The following is a 21,000-nucleotide window of genomic DNA, read 5'->3' on the forward strand; positions in this document are numbered from 1 at the left end:
ATGGCTAGTGATACAGGGACTCCCTCCTCCTCCTCCTCTCTTGGACACATTCAGGAGGGCTCTGGAATGTACACTGCCAGAAGATGGAGAGAATTAGCAAAGAAGAGGATGAAGGACATAAGACTGTATAATTTCTGGCTGAACTGGTCCCATAGCTCTATATATTATTAGGTTTTTGTAAACACACTTGTCCACTTATCGCTAGTCTGAAGTGATTGCATTTTATCAGATTGTGGAATTTAGAGCAAGGAGAGATGACAGAAGCCAATCTGGCTTTAATGGGGGGGGGGGGGGCATTGGGGAGAGGTAGACAGCATCTTTCAACATTAGAGCTCCTGAGGGACATAGGCGATATTAGACTTGGACTAAAGCAAAGGATATGAAAGTGAAAGGAGAAAAGGAAAGAGAGAAAGGGCTGGGGGGGAGGGGGGGGGGGGGAGTTCAGAGAACAGGGTCCAGTTCCCAGATATAGATTTTCTAATGGTGAGAAAGGCTTTCTGCTAATTACGTATGCATTGCTAAGTTTGAGATTATTTTTTTGTTTGATGATTTTTATCAGTTATTTTATGTCACCTTGATTGTTGTAATATCCTTTATCTTGGGCTTTCTGAGAAGGCCTTGGCTGGGCTTCAGTTCTTAAAAAAACTCTGCAGCAAAGATCATCTTAAGTAAAACTAAATTTGGTAGGGTCACTTTGCTATTGAAATCACTTCCCTGGCTTCCAAGAGTGGCTAGGATTGAATTCAAGTTTCTCTGTGTTTCAGGGTTTTATGTGGTCTCTGTCCCTCCTATTTGGCTGTTTATTTGCACCTTAGTGTTATGACTTGATCATCTTGAAATATTCATATTAATAACTTCCTGCTGTTTTGGATTCTACATTGTCTGTGTGGAGGGGGGGGGGGGGGGGGTTGGGGGAGAAAGTGCAATCTGCAGGGATGTGCACAAAGAGAAAAGGGTCCTTTTACAAAGCTGCAGTAAGCACAAATGTGTGCTTACCGCAGCAAAAAATGTCATACTGTGGGGCGCTCTGAGGCAACCGTCGGTAATTTTGGGATGTACACATGATGCTACCCACACATTAAAAAAATTATTTTTTGGCATAGGGGGCGTGTCTGGGGCACTGGTGTTCCTTGGTTGGCTGCCACCCGGGGCAGATCGCCACTGTGCACACCCCGATGCAGCGTCATCCCTCCCCCGAGTGCAGCATCGCCCCCTCCCCCAGGTGCAGCATCATCATCCCCGGCACATCACTTCCACACCCCCCCCCCCCCCCGGTGCATTGCTCTTACCTCCTGAGATGCTGCTGGTAACAGCTGCATGGCTGTTGGCTCTGCCAAATCACTGCTCCCTCTGCCCCGGAACAGGAAGTAACATCAGCGGGAGCAGGGAACCGGCAGAGCTGACAGCTGCGCAGCTGCTCCCTGCACCCATTCTCCCGCAGTGTGCACCCAGGGCAGACCGCCCCCACCCTCGGTACGCCACTGGTCTGGGGTGCAGAGAGTGGGTTTGTGCTAGATTGCCATGTACTAACTGATCAGTGCATAATTAGCTCGTGACTCCTTACCGCCTACATAATGGGTGGCAGTAAGGGCCTATGCACTAATCTGTTTTAGTGGCCACATGCTGATGGCAAAATTAGCATGTGCCCATTAATACAAAAAAATAGGAAATTCGGTCATCTTACCCCAGTGGTAAAAATGGCTTTAGTACACGGGAAAGACGCGCGTAAGGGTGTGCTAAGGCCACTTTTTACTTCTGTTTGGTAAAAGGGTCCCAAAGTATTCTGTCTGTTCTCCATTCCTCTACCTTCAAAAATTATTTAAAGGTGTTGTACCTGGACTGTAGAACTCCTGACCACTCAACATAGCATAATTATATGAAGTTTAGGAAGTTACTGAAAGCATGGTTAGATAACAAATGTTTAGGTGATTCATATAATGGTTTAGGAAGGAAGCAAATGTATTTTATAGATCTTATTAGTTGTTTTTATTATTTTAATTTCTGTGAGCCGTCTTGGGCTTTTGGTGGGTTATTATTATTATTATAAAATTGTCATATCAATAAAAGGTATTTTATTTATTTTTATTTATTTGTTGCATTTGTATCCCACCTTATCCCACCTCTAGCTAGCTGTTGCTCTACTTGGGTAGAGGTGAGGGTAATCAGTTTGAGCAATTCAGTTTACAGCTGTTTGACATCTTTTTTAAATCTTCTTAACTTTCCAGAGAGAAAGAGAACAAAGAAGCCAGAGCAACTACAAACATCACACCTACAGACCTGAGAAAGCTGGTAACCAGCACAATGAAACTTGGACAGCCTGATACTTCTTCCAGTGACAGGTACGGGGGGAATAACCTTTTATTATGGAAAAAAACATTTCTTCTATAACTATGTAACAGCAAATATTTACTTTGGTTTAAGGCATCTCTGACTAAAATGATACAGTGATAACCATCAACACATTATCAGACAGAATCCAGCTGACCCAGGTGCATCTTTATTAAGCATTTTCTCAGGCATATTTCTCCATTTGATATTTATGTGTTAAACTGTGAACTCCAAATTCTGAACCAGTTTGTGGGGGAATAGCTTGGGCCTTCTGAAGCCCCCTTATAAGGATGCACCCTGACTCTAGGGTCATCTGAAGAGATTGCTCCTGTGGTTTTGCTCCATTGCACGGATGGAAGTCTTAGCTGTGTTTTTCCCATTGCTTTCCTAAAGAAAAGAGTTGATCAGCAGTCTGTTGGGTTGACCTGGGTTGGAGTGGTATCAGTACTTGCTTTAGTTTGTACTTGTTAAGCAGCATCTCATCCCCCTTCTTAAGGGTGAGCTGCTGGTAATCAAAATGCATCAAATCTTCCTAAGAAGCAAGGAAAAGACAGAGGCATGGCTTCAGAAATATGTGGGACGTGTGCAAGAATGTGAGTGTAGCAGTGTGAAGGTTGTGGATTTGCAAGAAAGTGTGGGGTATATGTATGTATGGGAAGAGTAGAGTGACAAGTAGGTAGAGGTATGTAGGAGTGTGTATGGGGAAGAGAAGGGGTAGCAGGTGAGTGGAGATATATGGGGAGTTGGGGTAGGTATGTGGCTATGGCTAAGTGAGCGTGGGGACAGCTATGGGGAATAGAAGTATGTGTGTGTGATTAAGGATGTATGAGGGATGCATGTGGAGGGTATGATTGGGGGAAGCAGTGGTGTACCAAAGTTGGCTGCCACCTGGGGTGGGTCGCTGCTACGTCCCCTCCCCCAGTGTATCAGCCCCACCCCTGCACATCAACCCCACCCGGCACATCAACCCTCCCCTCCCAGCATATCTACCCCCTCCCCCTCATCACCCACCTCCCCCTCCTCTGAAGTGCATCAGCTTCACCACCTTGTGGTGCACGGAGCAGTCGCACAGCTGTCAACTCCACTGGTTCCCTGCCCTGGAACAGGAAGTAGCATCAGAGGAGGGGGCAGGGAACTGGCGGAGGAGACAGTCATGTGACTGCTCCGTGCACTCCCTTGCTGCCTGCACCCAGGGTGGACCACCCCACTGCCCGGCCCTTGGTACGCTAGAGGGGGGAAGGTCACTTTGAAGGTGCTTTTTGGGGCCATCCTTTGCCAATTGCATCTTTACCTGTGTTGCTGTGAACAAAACTTGCTGGGTGGGTGGATGGGGGCTCTTTTGGAACATAATAGTGGTCAACATTCTACAGTTCAATGAAAGCAATGGGAACCTATTTGGAGTCTTGGCTCACTGCAAACATGGTTTTCAAACAAGAGATACATTTTCTTCCTGTATGCTGAATGTGATGAATTTCCTTCATCCTTTCAGAGACTCATTGTGCCAGTAATACTTTCTAATGTTCCATATGTTGGGAAGTATAGGGGGCAGGGGTAGTGGTTTTGAAGCTGTTCCTGCAGGTAAATAGTTGCTTATCCATAGAGAAAGCTCCACTGAATATTACCCGCTCTCTGGGAGTGAAAGTACCAATGCTATGGATGTCAGTGGTACTCTTACCTACCTAAGAAAAGGGATGGAATAGTAGCTGGAACATAAGGCCAGACAGATTGGGATAGGCTGGAGTGGACTTCAATGGCAACTCCAGTAGTTGGAACCTAAGGACAGTGTTGGGCATGCTTCTATGGTCTGTGTCCCAGAAATGGCAAAGAAAGACCAGGATCAAGTATTTTATACCACATTCATTGTTGGTTTAATCATGAAGTGATAATGAGGGTGACTGTTGGACAGACTGGATGGACTGTTCAGGTCTTTATCTGCTGTCATCTACTATGTTAGTATATTGCTATATATTATGTGTCAGTCTTTCATTTTAGAAGCCCCGAATGGGCTGCCAATGGGCACGTTTGCACTGTTTTGGAAGCAAGGGTACAGTAAATGTACATGCTTACAGTGCAGGTCTGTTTCATGCCAGCCCATGTTTTCCATGCAGGGTTTCCCTTTGAAATTATGTTGTGTCAGGGGCATAGATGTGGAGCTGTACATGGCGGTAGCAGTCAGGTTTTTGCCCCCCCCCCCCCCCCCCCCCCCGCCTTAACTTTAATTTCAGTCTCAGATTGGGCTGGAAGCAAATTTGTACAAATGTTGGGATAGAAAGAAACCAGATTAAAGATAAGAACAGGCTGCAAAACAAATGCTGAGAAAGAATAAGTAATTATTGCTAGGAAGAATGAGAACACCGAGTTAGCTGGAGATTAGTGCAAGAAGAAATGAGGTGAAGTTTTGCTTCTGGTATATTTGCAAACTGTTCTGGAGTTTCATATTTCGAGATCCCTGTGAGGTAGTTTCTGGGAAAAGTGGTCCAAAGAACCACCATTTCTGAGTGCTGCAATACTGAGGGAAGAATCCATTTCAAACAGGTAAAGCCAGATCAAATGCAGGTCTCTGACAGAATGGGGTTTGGTAACGCCTGGTAATGCTATACAAATAATAATAATAATAAGCAGTAGAATTGGGTTTAATCATCATCTTAGATGTTTCATTTTAATTTTTTTGAATAAGATCAGTATATAGAAGATAAGTCACACATGACAACAGCTATTGATTTTTAAATGTAAAAAATCTTGATTTTTATGAATACCCATCTCAGACATATCTGAAGTCTGAGGATACTGAACATTGCTTGTCCATCTGCTGGCCTATGACTGGTAGAATTGTGCAGAAATTACTTTAAGAAGACAAGATTTCCCTTCTCATGTTTAAGTTTATTTACATTTCTGTGTCACCTAACCGGCTAAATTATGCCCTAGGTAGGCAATAATTTTATTCTATCTCTAATGAATTCCACCAAAACAATACTTGAAATGATTAAATACAGTACTAAATTGATGTAGATCCCTGATCATAATCAGTTCCTGCTTTCTATGATGTGATATATTTTGTATTCTGGTTGCCTATTTCGGGCTTGTTTTATAAAGCTGCGCTAGCAATTCCCACGCAGTAAATGAGAGGAAGCCCATAGGAAGTAAATGGGCTTCCTCTCATTTGCCAGGCTGGGAATCACTAGCACAGTTTAGTAAAAGAGGCCCTTAGTTTTTATGTTGTGGGGTTATTTATTTATTTATTGGGGGGAGGGGTATCCTGGGTGGAGCTGGACAATATCATTTAAAGAATTAGTGCACTTTGGCAGCTCCATGATTTTCTATTGCAGAAATTTCGATTTTGTGGCTGTTACTGCATTGAGCATGAGGCAGAACTGACATTTTTTTTTAGATACTTTTATATAGCTGAAGTGCAGTCTGCCAGCAGCTTTTCCATTTTATATACATGGATCCCATTTGACTCAGGACACTTTTGTGAGGTACCAGAAAGTGCAGGACAGAGAGGAAATGATCCTTGCTGGCTTGTGATTTCCACCTCTTTTTTTTTTATGTGAAGGGCCTGTGAAGGGTTTTATTGTCCTTGTAAAGGGGGGCACTTTCCTTTGATGCCCTCCTTTCTCTAATGTTGATGGTGAGGGAACTACGCTAGATTCCCTCCTCTGAGTAAATGCCCAATTCCTGTGAGATGCCTGTTTTCATTTCTGGGATTAGTGCTACAGGAAATTGATAGGGATTATTTTACTACTGGTCTGTGCTAGACTCAGTTTGTTTGGTCATGCCCATTAAGCTGATCAGCTAAGTGTGCTTTCAGGCATCATTAAAGCTTGTAAAGTTCAGGAACTTGCTTGTTTGATTTTTTTGCTCCCCTTGAATTCTTGCTGGACTCTCATTTGAATTGAATAGAGATCTGCTCCTTCTCATTCTTGTCATTGCGACAGGGGTTGGTAAGCGTGACTGAGATTTCTAAAGCATTATGGGAGGCATTTTGACATATGAGTAAAAGGATTTTTTAATAAAATTATTTTATGCTTAAAAGTGCATGTGGTGCAATTAGGCACGTACTCAGCTTTAGAGTAGTCATGTTCAAGGGAGCTGATTGGGCAGAGCACAGATGGATTCACAATAAACGTGCATATTTCAAATACATGGCTATGCGTGTACTTTATTTACTGCAAACTATATCAGAAAGACCATTCCATAGTACAACAACATTCAGTTTTCAGAGCTGTTGAGCCCACATATAAGCTCATAGCCTTAGAGCAAGCCCCTTATCTCGTCATTGATCTGCATAAATTTTTTAAATATTTTCAGTATATTAATTAATTAAATTGACATTTTATTCAGGGGCCCTTTTACTAAGCCGCGTAAGAGTCTATGTGCGCCCAACACGTGCCAAAATGGAGTGGCCCTTGCGGTAATTTCATTTTTGGCAAGCGTCCGCTACGCACACCCGAAAAATATTTTGTATTTTTTGGCAGTGGCATTTGGCACGAGTAGGTCATTACCGCCTGGTTACTATGTGAGACTTTACCGCTAGGTCAATGGCTGGCGATAAGTTCTCAGACCCAAAATGGATGCGCGGCAATTTTTATTTTGCCGCACGTCCATTTTCGTCAAAAATTTAAAAAAGACATTTTTTGCAGGTGTGCTGAAAAATGATTCTGCGCGTGCCCAAAACACGCATCTATACTACCGCAGGCCATTTTCAGCGCAACTTAGTAAAAGGACCACTCAATGATATAAATATCAAATATTTAACATACCTTCCATTGAAGCACAAACTCTTAATAGCAGGAGACATGTAGCACTGACATGACATCATGTTTCACCTCCATATGGCTGTATCAAGGGATTTGGCTTTTGAAAGTCCAAAAAATATCATTAGGACAAAAATATAAAATCTAAAGCTCTATTTTTAACAAAAACTGAAAACTTAGATCTAACATCACCTTTTGCAGCAAATCATTTCTTCTCCTCCCAGGGCTCTATTCAGTATGGCCATGGAGTCATTTATACAAATTTAAATATTTAAAGCACTATCATGTGACATTCAGCAGCCAGTCAAGGAATTGGGTAGACCAAGGTCATCCATCCAACTTCCTTATCAAACAAGTAGTGGTAACTGAGGGCAGTGTAAAATCCAATATTGTTCTTTACCACCCTCCCACTGTTCAGGTACTTAATCTGTAACACTCCATCAAATATCTGTGGCTTGATGTTTCTCAAGCTCTCAAGCTGCCAGTGTTGTACCAGAGGAGCATCTTGATTAACATTCAAAATCCTTGACTTATGCCCTAAGGCTATGAGCTTATGTTTGGGCTGAACAGCTCTCTATTTCTGACAGATCCCCTAACAAAAGGTGATTGTTATAACTTTCTGACTCTTCACTTCCCACATTGTCAGGGCATAAAATACAAAACTATGCATGCAGCAAGCTTTAACTATTTAGGTACCCAAATCTGGAATTTACTACCAAAAGATGTAAGATGCATTCACAACTATTTAAAATTCCGGAAACATCTAGAAGTCATCTTCTTCAAAAAAATAGTTGCACAAAAAACCCCACATAAACAAACCCATCGCACCTAAAATTAATAAACCAAACCATCACGATGCTGTGCACAAATGTGAAATTATCCACTATTCTTTAACCCTACAATGACGGCTAATAGTAAATATTAATAAACATGAAATTGTCCACTGATCTTCAAACCCGTACTGGTATGTAACATTAACACTAAGGTTTACTAAGCTGCTAGCACGGCTGGCTGTGCGCTAGTGCTCACACAGCCCATTCACTTTGAATAGGCTGTGTTGGCAATGCCGCGCTGAAGCTGCTAGTGTGGTCTAGTAAACAGACCCCTAAATATTAATCACTATACAATCATAAATTGTTAGTGATAAATTGTCAGTTCTTTGATTGTCTCCCTGTTTTTGTCTCCTTACACCTGTATTGTAAGCCACATTGAAACAATTGACTATTGTATAATATGGGGTATAAATGATAAACTAAATAAATAAGTACGGAGTGTTTTGTCTGATCCAGGAAATCATAGACCGGTGAGCCTGATGTCGGTGCCGGGCAAAATGGTAGAGAAGAAAGGAGAAATGTTGGACAAGGATGGAGGGAAGGAAAGACAAAGGAAAGATGCACACGGATGGAGTGGAAGGGAGAGAGGAGAAATGCTGGACATGGATGGAGGGGAGGGAAGATAGAGGAAGTACATGCACATGGATGGAAGGGAGTGGAGTGAGGAGAAATGCTGGATATGGATGGAGGGTAAATTGCTGAATTTAAGGGCTGGATTGGAACACTTTGAGGGCAGATGTTGAAACTGGAGAAAGGATAGGGACAGGGCTACAGATGGTAGACAAGACGCATAAGGGGACAGAAGAATGGTGGACATGGTGATGTACAAAGAGCTGGAGGGCTTAACTAGCCGACTCAAGCAAACTTCTCAGAAGGGTGGGTCAAAGATGACCCCAAGGTTTCCTCAGCTCGAAACCTTGGGGTCATCTTTGACTCTTCTTTCTCCTTCTCTGCTCATATCCAGCAGATTGCCAAGACCTGTCGTTTCTTTCTTTACAACATCCGTAAAATCCGCCCCTTTCTTTCCAAGCACTCTACCAAAACCCTCATCCACACCCTTGTCACCTCTCGTTTAGACTACTGCAATCTGCTTCTTGCTGGCCTCCCACTTAGTCACCTCTCCCCTCTCCAGTCGGTTCAAAACTCTGCTGCCCGTCTCATCTTCCGCCAGGGTTGCTTTACTCATACTACCCCTCTCCTCAAGTCGCTTCACTGGCTCCCTATCTATTTTCGCATCCTGTTCAAACTTCTTCTACTAACCTATAAATGTACTCACTCTGCTGCTCCCCAGTATCTCTCCACACTCGTCCTTCCCTACACCCCTTCCCGTGCACTCCGCTCCATGGATAAATCCTTCTTATCTGTTCCCTTCTCCACTACTGCCAACTCCAGACTTCGCGCCTTCTGCCTCGCTGCACCCTACGCCTGGAATAAACTTCCTGAGCCCCTACGCCTTGCTCCATCCTTGGCCACCTTTAAATCTAGACTGAGAGCCCACCTCTTTAACATTGCTTTTGACTCGTAACCACTTGTAACCACTTGCCTCCACCTACCCTCCTCTCTTCCTTCCCATTCACATTAATTGATTTGATTTGCTTACTTTATTTTTTGTCTATTAGATTGTAAGCTCTTTGAGCAGGGACTGTCTTTCTTCTAAGTTTGTGCAGCGCTGCGTACGCCTTGTAGCCCTATAGAAATGCTAAATAGTAGTAGTAGTAGTAGTAACCTGAATGATCGGAGTTCTGCCCAGTCATTGGACTCAACGGGCCAAGCTTGCTTCCAGGCAATTGTCTATGACAAAAGGAACCATGACGAGGAGGGACTTGGGCCAGCTACCAGGGGGAGTCCAAGTGATTTATTTAGCAAAACAATCCCCGTTGGGCATTAAAGGCTGGGGAGCAGATCCATTTTGATGCCAGCTGTTGGTTCTGATAAAGGATATGGAGAGGAGCCAGTATCCTCTGGGGTCACCCTTATCCTGGAAGTGCCAATTCTGACTTGGATGTTCGTTTGAAAATTACCCTCTGTGTGCACTAGGTACTATTCTATAAGGTATCTCTTAAGTGCCATGAGTGCCTAACTACAAGGGGGGCATACAGGTGGGTGGAGCATAGGCAGGTCATGGATGTGTCTTCCAGTTACATGCATAGTTTTTAGAATACTATAAAGTTGATTTATTTGTAACATTTGGTATACCGCCATTCACAGCGCTCCATGACGGTTCACAAAGAAACCACTAACTATGATTTCAGAGAGCACAAAACGCTAGACAGATTAAAAATACACAGAGAACAATAAGAATAAACACCAGGATGGGGGAAGAATAAAACAACATTGATTTCTATAAAGAAATAAAAAACAAATGTGGAATGTGGGAAGTAAATTAATGGAAACACTTTTAAAACAGAGAATAGTACAGTTTTTGGAATCCAATGGAGTACAGGACCCAAGGCAACATGGTTTCACTAGAAGCAGGTCTTGTCAGACATATCTGATTAATTTCTTTGACTGGGTGACCAGAGAGTTGGATCAAGGGAGAGCGCTAGATTTAGTGTATGTAGAGTTTAGAATTCAGAAAAATGTAGATACAAAGAAACAAGAAGTGACAAGGAATACTTGTGGCATTTCATTGAACATAGAAAGAAACAGAGAAATATGATGGCCCATCCAGTCAGCCCATCTGTAGCATCCACTATCTCCTCTACTTCCTAAGAGATCCCATGTGCCTGTCCCACGCTTTCTTGAATTAGACACAGTCTTTTTATCCACCACCTCCACAAGGAGGCTGGTCCATGCACCCTTTCTGTTAAAATTGATTTCCTTAGAAAACTCTTGAGCCTATAACCTTGTAGCCAGTGGACCTTGATCCTGAGGAACTGGGTTTGATTCCCACTGTAGCTCATTGTGACTCTGCGCAAGTCACTTACTACTACTACTTGACATTTCTAAAGCGCTACTAGGGTTACGCAGCGCTGTACAATTTAACATAGAAGGACAGTCCCTGCTCAAAGGAGCTTACAATCTAAAGGACAAATGTACAGTCAGTCAAATAGGGGCAGTCTAGATTTCCTGAAAGGTATAAAGGTTAGGTGCCGAAAGCAACATTGAAGAGGTGGCGTTCCCAGCCTGGATGGCACCCGGGGCGGATTGCCAATGCGCCCCCCCCCCTGGGAGCAGCGCGCCCCCCCCCCCCCCCCCCGCCTGCGAAATGGCACCCCCCCGGGTGCGGAAGTAACCTGTTCCGGGGCAGAGGGAGCTGTAGTGAACGAGCGAAGTTAGCGAAGTCGGAGCCCACAGGCGCGCGCCGCGGCACCCCCCAGCGGCGTGCATCCGGGGCGGACCGCCCCCACCGCCCCCCCCTTGGTACGCCACTGCCTGTATATACTATCTAAAACAATTTGAATGTAGTTGCAAAAAACACAGAAAGGTGGTATATCATTTCCCTTTCTCTTTCCCCCTTAACTTCATCCTATGCCCTCTCATTCCAGAGTTTTCCTTTGTTTGAAAAAGGCTCACCTCTTGTACATTAATGCAATGGAGATATATAAATGTCTCTATCATATCCCCTCTCTCCCGCCTTTCTTCCAGAGTATACACGTTGAAGTCTATAAATCTGTCCCCCATACGCTTTGATGCTCATTTTAAAAGTGAGCGCATAGACATACAAAGTTAAGTGACCTATGTAACTTTGTACATCTATGTGCTTTGAAAATGAGCCTCTGTATGACAGAGACCACTGGACAATTTTGTAGCCACCCTCTGGACCAACTCCATCCTGTTTATATCTTTTTGTAGGTGCGGTCTCCAGAATTGCACACAGTATTCTAAATTGGGCCTTACCAGAGACTTATACAATGGCACTATCACCTCTCTATTTCTGACAGCCATTCCTCTCCCTTCGCACCCGAGCAGCCTTCTGGCTTTGACCATTGCCTTTTCTACCTGTTTTGCCACCTTAAGATCATCAGACACAATCACCCCCAAGTCCCGCTCTTCTTTCATACACAGAAGCACTTCACCCCCTATACTATACTATTCCTTTGAATTTTTGCAGCCCAATTTCTGGACCATTCTTCATGCTTCTTTCACTAATACACTAATACATCTTTACTAAATTAAAATATTTCACACTGTAATCACATTTGCAAGTACTTCTATTGCAATCAAACAGACACTGATTCATGTTTACAGTATAAACAGGCCTTCTTATTGGCAGACAGACTGGAACACATGTTCATAGGATGATCTCACACTTCAAAGACATCCATTCATTTTAGAAATACATATACACAGTGCACTCTCACTGCTAAAATATTCTAATCTGCACATAGGGATTTATGCAATGAAACATATGCTGAACAAATTTCAGTGTAGGCTTGCAAATTATTTTTAAGGAGCTTGTTAAAAGGGCACTCAACATTAAATCTGAAGCTCACTGGGGGGTGCAGAAAACCTCATAGTAGAACCAGCTCAGTGCATGGCTCTACCATGAAAGTAGTGCTCCAAAAATACCGTGGCATGCCATAAGCAATAAGCATGCAAATTACTGCTACATTAAAATTATGGCAGTAATTCACAGCTCGTTGCTAAATGTCACCCTTCCTGTCAGTGTCTGATTGGTTAATGGCTCAGGCACTGACAGGAAGGGTGACATTAAAAAAGAAAAAACAAGAACAGCTTAACCAAGGGCAAGAAAGCATGTAGTTGGCATTTGCATGGACCTCACAAACTGTCCCTCCCCACCCCAAAAAAATATACCTGATGTCTAGCAGCATCCCTCACCTCTCCCGATATGACCAACCCCCTCCAACCTGACCCCCCTGACCTGGTGTCTAATGGCACCCCTTCTTTCCTCTAACCACCCCCCCCAACCCAAGTTGACTTTAAAAAAGTTCCTCTTTCTAGAGGGACACCCTTCACTCTCCACCCTCCCCTCCAACATGACCCTCTCCTCCCATACCCTGACCCCCAAGAAAACATCCTTGGTGTCTAGTGGTACCCTTTCCTCCCTTCCATCCCTCCCAACCTGACCTGACTTGACTGATAAAAAACATCCCTGGTGTCTAGTAGGACCCCCTGACCAGGCCCTGCCCCCCCAGACCTCCATACCATAAATGAGGCAGGAATGATGCCTACTTGCTCTTGCTTCCAACACCGTCATCTTCAAAATGGTGGTGCCTGGCACTGCATGATTCATCCCTTATATGGCAGATTGACCCTGCCCAATGCATTCTAGAACCACAATTTTGAAGATGATGGTGCTGAATGTAGGTGTGAATGGGCATCACTCTTCTCATTTAAGGTTCAGGGTCTGGAGGGGTGTGGGCAAGTGGTGAGGCATTGATGGGACCCCTCTAGACACCAGGAACTTTTTTAAAGTCAAGTTGGGTCAGAGAAAGGGAGGAAGGAAGGGGTTCCACTAGACCCCAGGGATGTTATTTGGTGAGATTGGTTTGGGACAGGGTTGGTCATGTTGAAGGGGCGGGGGTGCCACTAGACATCAGGGACATCTTTATACTCATAGAGAGGAGGGTAGGAAGGGGATCCACTAGACTACTAGGGACCATTGCAAAAAGCTATCCAGAGCAGGGTGATCAGGTTGGGGAGGGAGGAAGAAAGGGGGTGCCACTGGACAGCCACTCTTCTCAACCAACACTTGTATGCTGCTCTGGACCTAGTGTAAAGTTTCCCGCATTATGTGCGTGACTAAAACTTTTTTCCCCCTATATGGTGACAGAATTGGTAATGACTGCATTACCATACATTTTAATGCAATGTGCGATGGTGGTTTCCACCCGAGCTAACACCCTGCATTGCTCAGCCAGTAAAACCCACAGTAAAACCATGTTAAACCCATGGTAACCACACAGGCAACTCTTTATCAGCTCCTGTATCAGGTTTGAGGCACACTGGACCTTTAGAAGCATTCTTTTTCAGAGTCACAAGTGAGACGAGGTTATTTGAGCAAATATCTGATTATTTCAAATGGTTTATCAATATGGAATCACATATATAAGATCATAGGAGGAGCTTCATCTCAATATACTGTGTACCTTTAGCTCAAAATTGTGTGAGATATGGGTAACACCCTTTTTCAATCTTTAGAGGCCTGAGAACATTCTCCTTTTTTCCCTTTTTGCACAGCTGTTAGCAGAGCATGACTTTCAAGATTGAGTATCTTATCAGAGAAATTTAATTTCTCTCTTAGCGTACATCAATATTTTCTATTGTGACAATTTTCCTAACAACCTCAATGTCTTGAAGGATTTAGTTGGCCTATAATACCTTGTCAAAAAATTCTATTTGAATAGAGCAAAGTAAAAGGTATGTTAGCTGAATTGTATCTCTACACCTTTCATTTTCCCCTATTCAATGCTTTTAAGGTAAACGGCAAAGAGTTCTTGGACATCTTGGTAGGAATTCCCTGTGGAATCCATTATGAGCTACTCTTCTTAAGTGTTCATTTTTAACAGCTTTATTGATAACACAGGTACGACTTCTACTTAGAGTTTATATAACCCTAGTACAATTTAAAAGTTGGGATTTAGAAGATTCTGATTCTTGGAAAAACTGTGAGCAAATTGACTCCTTTTTGCATCTGTGGTGGGATTGTCCTCACGTTCAACAATTTTGGAAACAAATCTGATCCATCTTGCAGCAAGTTGACCGTCTTCAAATTTAGGCTGAAAGCCCACCTTTTTGATGCTGCTTTTAACTCCTAACCCCTGTTCACTTGTTCAGTACCAATGTCTGTTTTATCATTCCCACCTTAGTAATTCCCTTATTCCTTATTTGCCCTGTCTGTTTGTCCTGATTAGATTGTAAGCTCTTTCGAGCAAGGACTGTCTCTTCATGTTCAACTGTACAGCATTGCGTATGTCTAGTAGCTCTATAGAAATGATAAGTAGTAGTAGTTATTGGGCATTGACATTTGTACTACTACTCTTTTTATGCATATAAGTGAATGGTTTATTATTAGTGGCTAAGGGGCCCTTTTGCTGAAGTTTAGCGCGTGCTAAATGAATTAGCACACACTAAATGCCACATATCCTATTTTAAACGTATGGGCCATTTGGCAACTAGTGCACTTTTGTCCATTAGCTAGAACATAAAGACATCCTTTTTCATTATTAATTACACAGTGGTTGGATAAATCTTGGATGGTTTATAACAATGGTTCCCATACCAGGTCATGGAGGCACCCCAGCAGTCAGGTTTTCAGGATATGCTTTGGACGCATTTTACTGTGCATGTCAGCAGACTGATTCTGCGTATTTGGTGCTTTTCACTTTGCACGTTTCAGGTGTACTACTTTTATTGGTTCAGCATTTCTTAGACACTTTAGGACTTCCAGTAACCAAATCACAGGGACTCCTGAGGCAGGCCTCTGCGGCCGAAACACGATTCGTGTTGAGTCCAGTTTTTATTGTGAAATAAACTTCTAATGTGAACTCTCAGAGTCCGCTGGATGTTTTTCATCATCTTCGTTGTCTCCTTCGCTGTGTTTGCCTGATGTTTCAGGATATCCACAATGAGTATTCATGAGAGAGATTTGCATGCAGCAGAGGCAGTGTATGCAAATCTCTCTCATGAAAATTCCTTGTGGATATCCTGAAAACCTGACTGGCTGGGGTGCCTCCAGGACCAGGTTTGGGAACCACAGGTTTATAAGATGGAAAAGTTAACATCTGAATTAAGAAACTGTATAGAAAAGTTTAAAGTTTAATAAGGACTGGAATCCCTTAATAGTTTGGGTGATTAGACTTTAGTAGTCTGATTTGACATGGTTAGATATATTAAGATGCCCTTTCACTTTGAATTCTTGTCTTTGATGTAAACACAATGGCTGTTTGTTATGGATTACATAATGACTATGACTTGGAGGCTGACATAAGGAGGACTTGATATAATACTTATTATGTAATAAAGATTTCAATAATAATAAATGTGCATTTATTGGATGATTATCGGCTTTCTGCTAAGCATGTTTGCAAACTTTCAAAACAGGAAAAACGTCCAAAAAGCGGCACAAACGTCCAAATAGCTATTTTTGAAACCCATTTTTAAGGTGGTGTTTTTATGCTGGTCATATGCAGTGCATCCAAATCACAAGGGTGTGTGTTAGGAGCAGGATTTGGGTGTTCCCAAAACGTGGACTTTTTTCTGCCATAATGGAACAAAGCAAAAACAGGGCTAAAGTTGGATGTTTTGGTCTGGACCTGTTTCAATCATGACTAAGAGGCAGATGCAGCAACCAAACGTAAAAAAAATCTAAATCCCAAGCTGCCTCAGTTAAAGTCCCTAACGATTTTAAAATAACGAAGAATGCACCAAAAAAAAAAGTCACACATGCTGAGATCGGTATTGAAACGTACAATGTATCAAAGAATCACAATACACATCGTTAATCGGCCCCCAAATCATGCGCAGAGCAGCCAAGCGTTATGTTAGCTGCTCTGCGCATGCCACAAACAGTCAAAACACAGTCAAAACACAAGCACATGGCTCCAAAATCAAAACAAAAATAAAAAAAGGGTCGGGAGGGGGCAAAGGCGCTCGTCAGGAGCGTCCTGTATGGCCGTCCTTGCCCCCCCCCCCACCCGAGGTCGCTGTTCCCCCCTGCCCCACTTCCCCCTGCATTCTAAATTAAAAAGCAAACGTACCTTTAGCAGCCCCGGCCCCCCTCCCTTCCTCACTACTCTGTCTCCCCTCAGCTCCGCCTCCCGACATCCTAACCGCCCTGTGCCCCGCCCCCTCTTGGGGTCGTCGCCGCCATTCCCCTCCTCCACCGGGCCCCCCTCCCTCTTACCGGGCCCGTAGGTTACTGACGTCAGACAGGGGCGGGCACAGGAGGAGAGAGACGCGCGACCGAAGCTGTGCGAAGACAGGCATCAGCTTTTCTTCTTGCCTGTGCAGTGCCTTTGGACAGAGGAGAGAGGTGCTGCACGGGCCCGGTAACAGGGAGGGGGGCCCAGTGGAGGGGGGGAATGGCGGCGACAACCCCAAGAGGGGGCGGGGCACAGGGCGGAGGATGTCGGGAGGCGGAGCTGAAGGGAGACAGAGTAGTGAGGAAGGGAGGGGGGCCGGGGCTGTGCGAAAACAGGGTTGAAAGATCTTGCAAAGAGTGGCATGAAGTTCTGGGGACCATTTCTTCCTCTTGCCCCTGGATTTATTGCCATGAAAAATGTTCTCTGTTGCTGATCGAGAGACAGATGATGAAGTCTTTATTTTTTCTCCTTCTAAGCAACGTGTGTTTTGTTTGCAGTCTGAGGACGGGGATGCATGCCTAGAAAAAAATATTTTTGAACTCCTTGGGGCTTGTAGAGGCTTCTGTTTATGGATTGTGCCTTTCAGTTTCCTTTTGACCAATCACAGCGCTATTAGCTCTGCTAATGCGCTGGGATTGGCTCACAGTTTGTTTGTTTTTTCACTTTACTATTTTTCCTGGCACAGAGCAGTCCTAACGAGAGGTCCAGACCTCTGGTTAGATTTCCTGCCTTTTTCCTGCGTAAAGGCAATCGGAAAAGGTTAGTGCATCTCGTTTCAATGGGGTTTTCACACTAATTGCTCATCTCCATTCCGTTTTCGTTAGCTGCTGGCTTTCTCGGTAAAAGCCCTTTGATGCATGCAACGGATCAAATTTTCCTCGTTGGAGGGTCATTAAAGGCTCATTAAGCTTTAGTGCATCTGCCTCCAAGTCGTAAAAAGGTGTTCTAAATGACCAAATGAACACTGGAGGCATTAAGGCATGAGCCCCTTACGCCCCCAGTGGTTACTGACCCCCTCCCACTCCCCAAAGACGTGAAAGAAACAGTACATAGCAGCCTCTATGATAGCTTCAAATGTTATGGCCAGTCCTACCAGAGCAGCAAGGAGGTCTCTAGAGTAGCCTTGTGTTTGGTGCAGTGCAATGTAGAGAAGGGGACACAGGCCCATATCCAACTCTACCTGTTACACTTGTGGTAGAAAGTGTGAGCCCTCCAAAACCTACCACAAACCTACTGTACCCACATGTAGGTGACCACCTGCAGATATAAGGGCTATTTTACTGGTGTACAGTTGGGTACAGTAGGTTTTGGGTAGAGGGCTCAACATACAATATAAGGGGGTAACAGTGAAATGTGTACCTGGGACCAGGGTAACAATGAAATGTTTGCCTGGGACCTTTTATGTAAAGTCCAATGCAGCACCCCCTAGGGTACCCCATTTCAGCTCTTTGTGATTTTACTTTTTTAAGTTGTCAGCCTTCCAGGGACAGAAAAAAAATATTCACTGTTCCTGAATGTACTCCACATCAGTAGCCTTCAGGCTTACACATTTCTTATACATTCAGGTACAGTGGGTATTTTTACATCCATGGAGAACTCATCATTTTTAAAAAATCACAGAGCTGAATTGGGATTTGAACCTGAGTCCTTTGGCTTTCAGCCCACTGTAATAACTACTAAGCTATTTCTCAACTCTGCAGGAAGGTCTCTTAAGAAGTTAATTTAAAATAATTTAGTACCATGAAAGTCCATAATTTCTGAAGCTGTCTGGTATCCCTTGTTAGTTTCACATTCAGGGGAGGGAGGGGCAGACACTACCAGGGGGGGGGGGGATTAAGGAGGTGGATTTAGCTTAATCTCTCCAGTGGACAGCTGCTCAATCAGAACACCTTTCTGTAACCCTCACTTGCCAGTTACCAGGTCTAAATAACAATGTCCACATTTTTGGACATAGATGCCCCTTCTCCTTCTGAAATCAAAGTTAGATGTTCATATTTTGGCCCTTCCCTAGTCCCACCCAAAACATGGCCTTTTACCACATGGACATATTGTAGTTTAGATGCCCACATCCTGGCTTTTTAAAATTGGGATTTGGATGTTCATGCAACACTGATATCTAAATGCCGGTTTTCATACTTCCAAAACAGAAATAGAGCGTCTAAAGAAGGGACCTTAGTGTGATCCCAATTTAAAAAAAAAAATGTATCATATATAGCATGGTCATGCTAGTCTTGTACATGGAACATCAGCTAACTAACGTAACTATGCTGTTTACTGAGGGCACGATAAACAACATGATTGCGCTAAAGTAGACATGCTCAGTAGTTTTTCCTCCTGAAACTTTCCCCTGTCTTGCAAGGGGCACGCAATTAAGCCTGATAAATACAAGCTGGTTATAGTGCCTTTTAAAAGTTTTCACACCTTTGTATATTTTTCACATATTGCTGTCCGAAAAATACATTTCGAAATGCATTATAACTACAGCATATGCTGCACTTTCAATGTGAAAGAACAATTATAGAAATATTCAAAAATGTCAGAATAAAAAGCCAACGGGGGTCAATTTTCAAAAGGGTTTAAATGGGCAAGAGAGGCTACGCTTAACCAGTTAGTGCCGTCGAATATATTCACTATCCGGCTACCTCCTAACTTCTACACGTTGCAGGTGAGATGGAGCAGAGTTAGGACGCAGAAGCAATTTAGTTGATTAGCAATGATTTTTGGTCTTCTAACCAGCTAATTAACCACATAAAGTTAGGACAGCAAAACAGCTCTTCTACAGTGGCGTAGGAAGGGGGGGCGATGGGGCGGTCCACCCCGCGTGCACGCCGCTGGGGGGGGGTGTCGGCTCGCTGGTTCCCTGCTCTTTCTGCCCCGGAACAGGTTACTTTCTGTTCCGGGGCAGAGAAAGCAGGGAAGCAGCAGAGCCGACGCAGCTCCCAGTGACGTGCACTGGGGGCGGATCGGCCCTCCCGCCTGACCTCCGCTGCAAGGTAAGGGTGCGTTTCGGGGGGGGTGCGCAGCGGCGACCCGCCCCGGGTGTCAGGCACCCTCGCTACGGCACTGCTCTTCTAACTTTATGCGGTTAATTGGGCACTGGTCCGAATATCGACCGGAATTAGAAAAGGTTCAAAGAAGAGTGACCAAAATGTTAAAGGGGATGGAACTCCTGTCCTATAAGAAAAGGCTAAAGAGGTTAGGGCTCTTCAGCTTGGAAACGAGATGACTCTGGGGAGATATGATTGAGGTCTATAAAATCCTGAGTGGTGTAGAACGAGTAGAAGTAAATCGATTTTTTACTCTTTCAAAAAGTACATAGACTAGGGGACACTCAATGAATTTACATGGAAATACTTTTAAACAAGTAGGAGGAGTTATTTTTTCACAAAAAATAGTTACGCTCTGGAACTCACTGCGGGAGGATGTGGTAATTGCGGTTAGCGTATCTGTGTTTAAAAAACGTTTGGACAAGTTCCTGGAGGAAAAGTTCATTGTCTGCTATTGAGACAAATGTGGGGGAAACCACTCCTTGCCCTTGGATTGGTAGCATGGAATGTTGCTATTAATTGGGTTTCTGCCAGGTACTTTTTGACCTGGACTGGTCACTGTTGGAAACAGCATACTGGGCTGGATGGACCATTGTTCTGACCAAGTGTGGTTATTCTTATGTTCTAACTTCTAGGTCAGCAGTCATTTCTGGATATTCAGTACCAGACGCTGTGCATGCCCTGGCATTGAATATTGGAGTCAGCCTGTGGTTACTGCTGCAGACTGAATATCGATCCAAAAAGTCTTGATTGTACAATTCTTCATACCCCTTGTCACAGAAAACCTCAACTAGCTCTGTTTTCAAAACTGCCTCAACAAGACCCATAATAAATCAAATAATGCCAACCTGTGTCCAGTAACTGTAGGCGAGCTGATTAAAATTCTCCTAGATAAAGAACCGTGCTATTTGTGTTGTATGAAGTGAGTTGGAAGCAAAAGTGCAAACATACCAAACACAAGGCTCCTGAAAGAACTCTATTAAAAAAATTATTCAAAGGTACAGGTTGGAGGAAGGCTGTAAGAAAATTTGAATGGATTTGAATTTCATTTAGGCCACTGTCTGGTCCTTCATTGTAAAGTGGAATGAGTTTTACATCACTAAGGGCCAGATTCAGGAACTGATGCTCAAAATTAGGTGCCGGTAAAATTCTATATTAAGCCCTGTTCTAAAAAGGGCACGCTAGGCTGCACACCCTTTATAGAATAGCACAGCGGTTCCCAAACCTGATCCTGGAGGCACCCCAGCCAGTCAGCTTTTTGGGATATCCA

At 43.7% G+C, this 21,000-nt stretch overlaps 1 protein-coding gene across 1 annotated transcript in view; it reads left to right on the forward strand.

Annotated features, from left to right (window-relative positions):
- The window catches only part of ST8SIA6 (ST8 alpha-N-acetyl-neuraminide alpha-2,8-sialyltransferase 6), a 158,355-nt gene that overhangs the window by 14,131 nt on the left and 123,224 nt on the right, over positions 1 to 21,000 (forward strand). The window contains exon 2 of the mRNA XM_030189932.1: positions 2,226 to 2,339. Coding sequence (XP_030045792.1) covers positions 2,226 to 2,339 — 114 coding nt within the window. The remainder of the gene's footprint in view (positions 1 to 2,225; positions 2,340 to 21,000) is intronic.

The sequence above is a fragment of the Microcaecilia unicolor genome, chromosome 1 (assembly GCF_901765095.1).
Source record: "Microcaecilia unicolor chromosome 1, aMicUni1.1, whole genome shotgun sequence".
Lineage (NCBI taxonomy): Eukaryota > Metazoa > Chordata > Amphibia > Gymnophiona > Siphonopidae > Microcaecilia > Microcaecilia unicolor.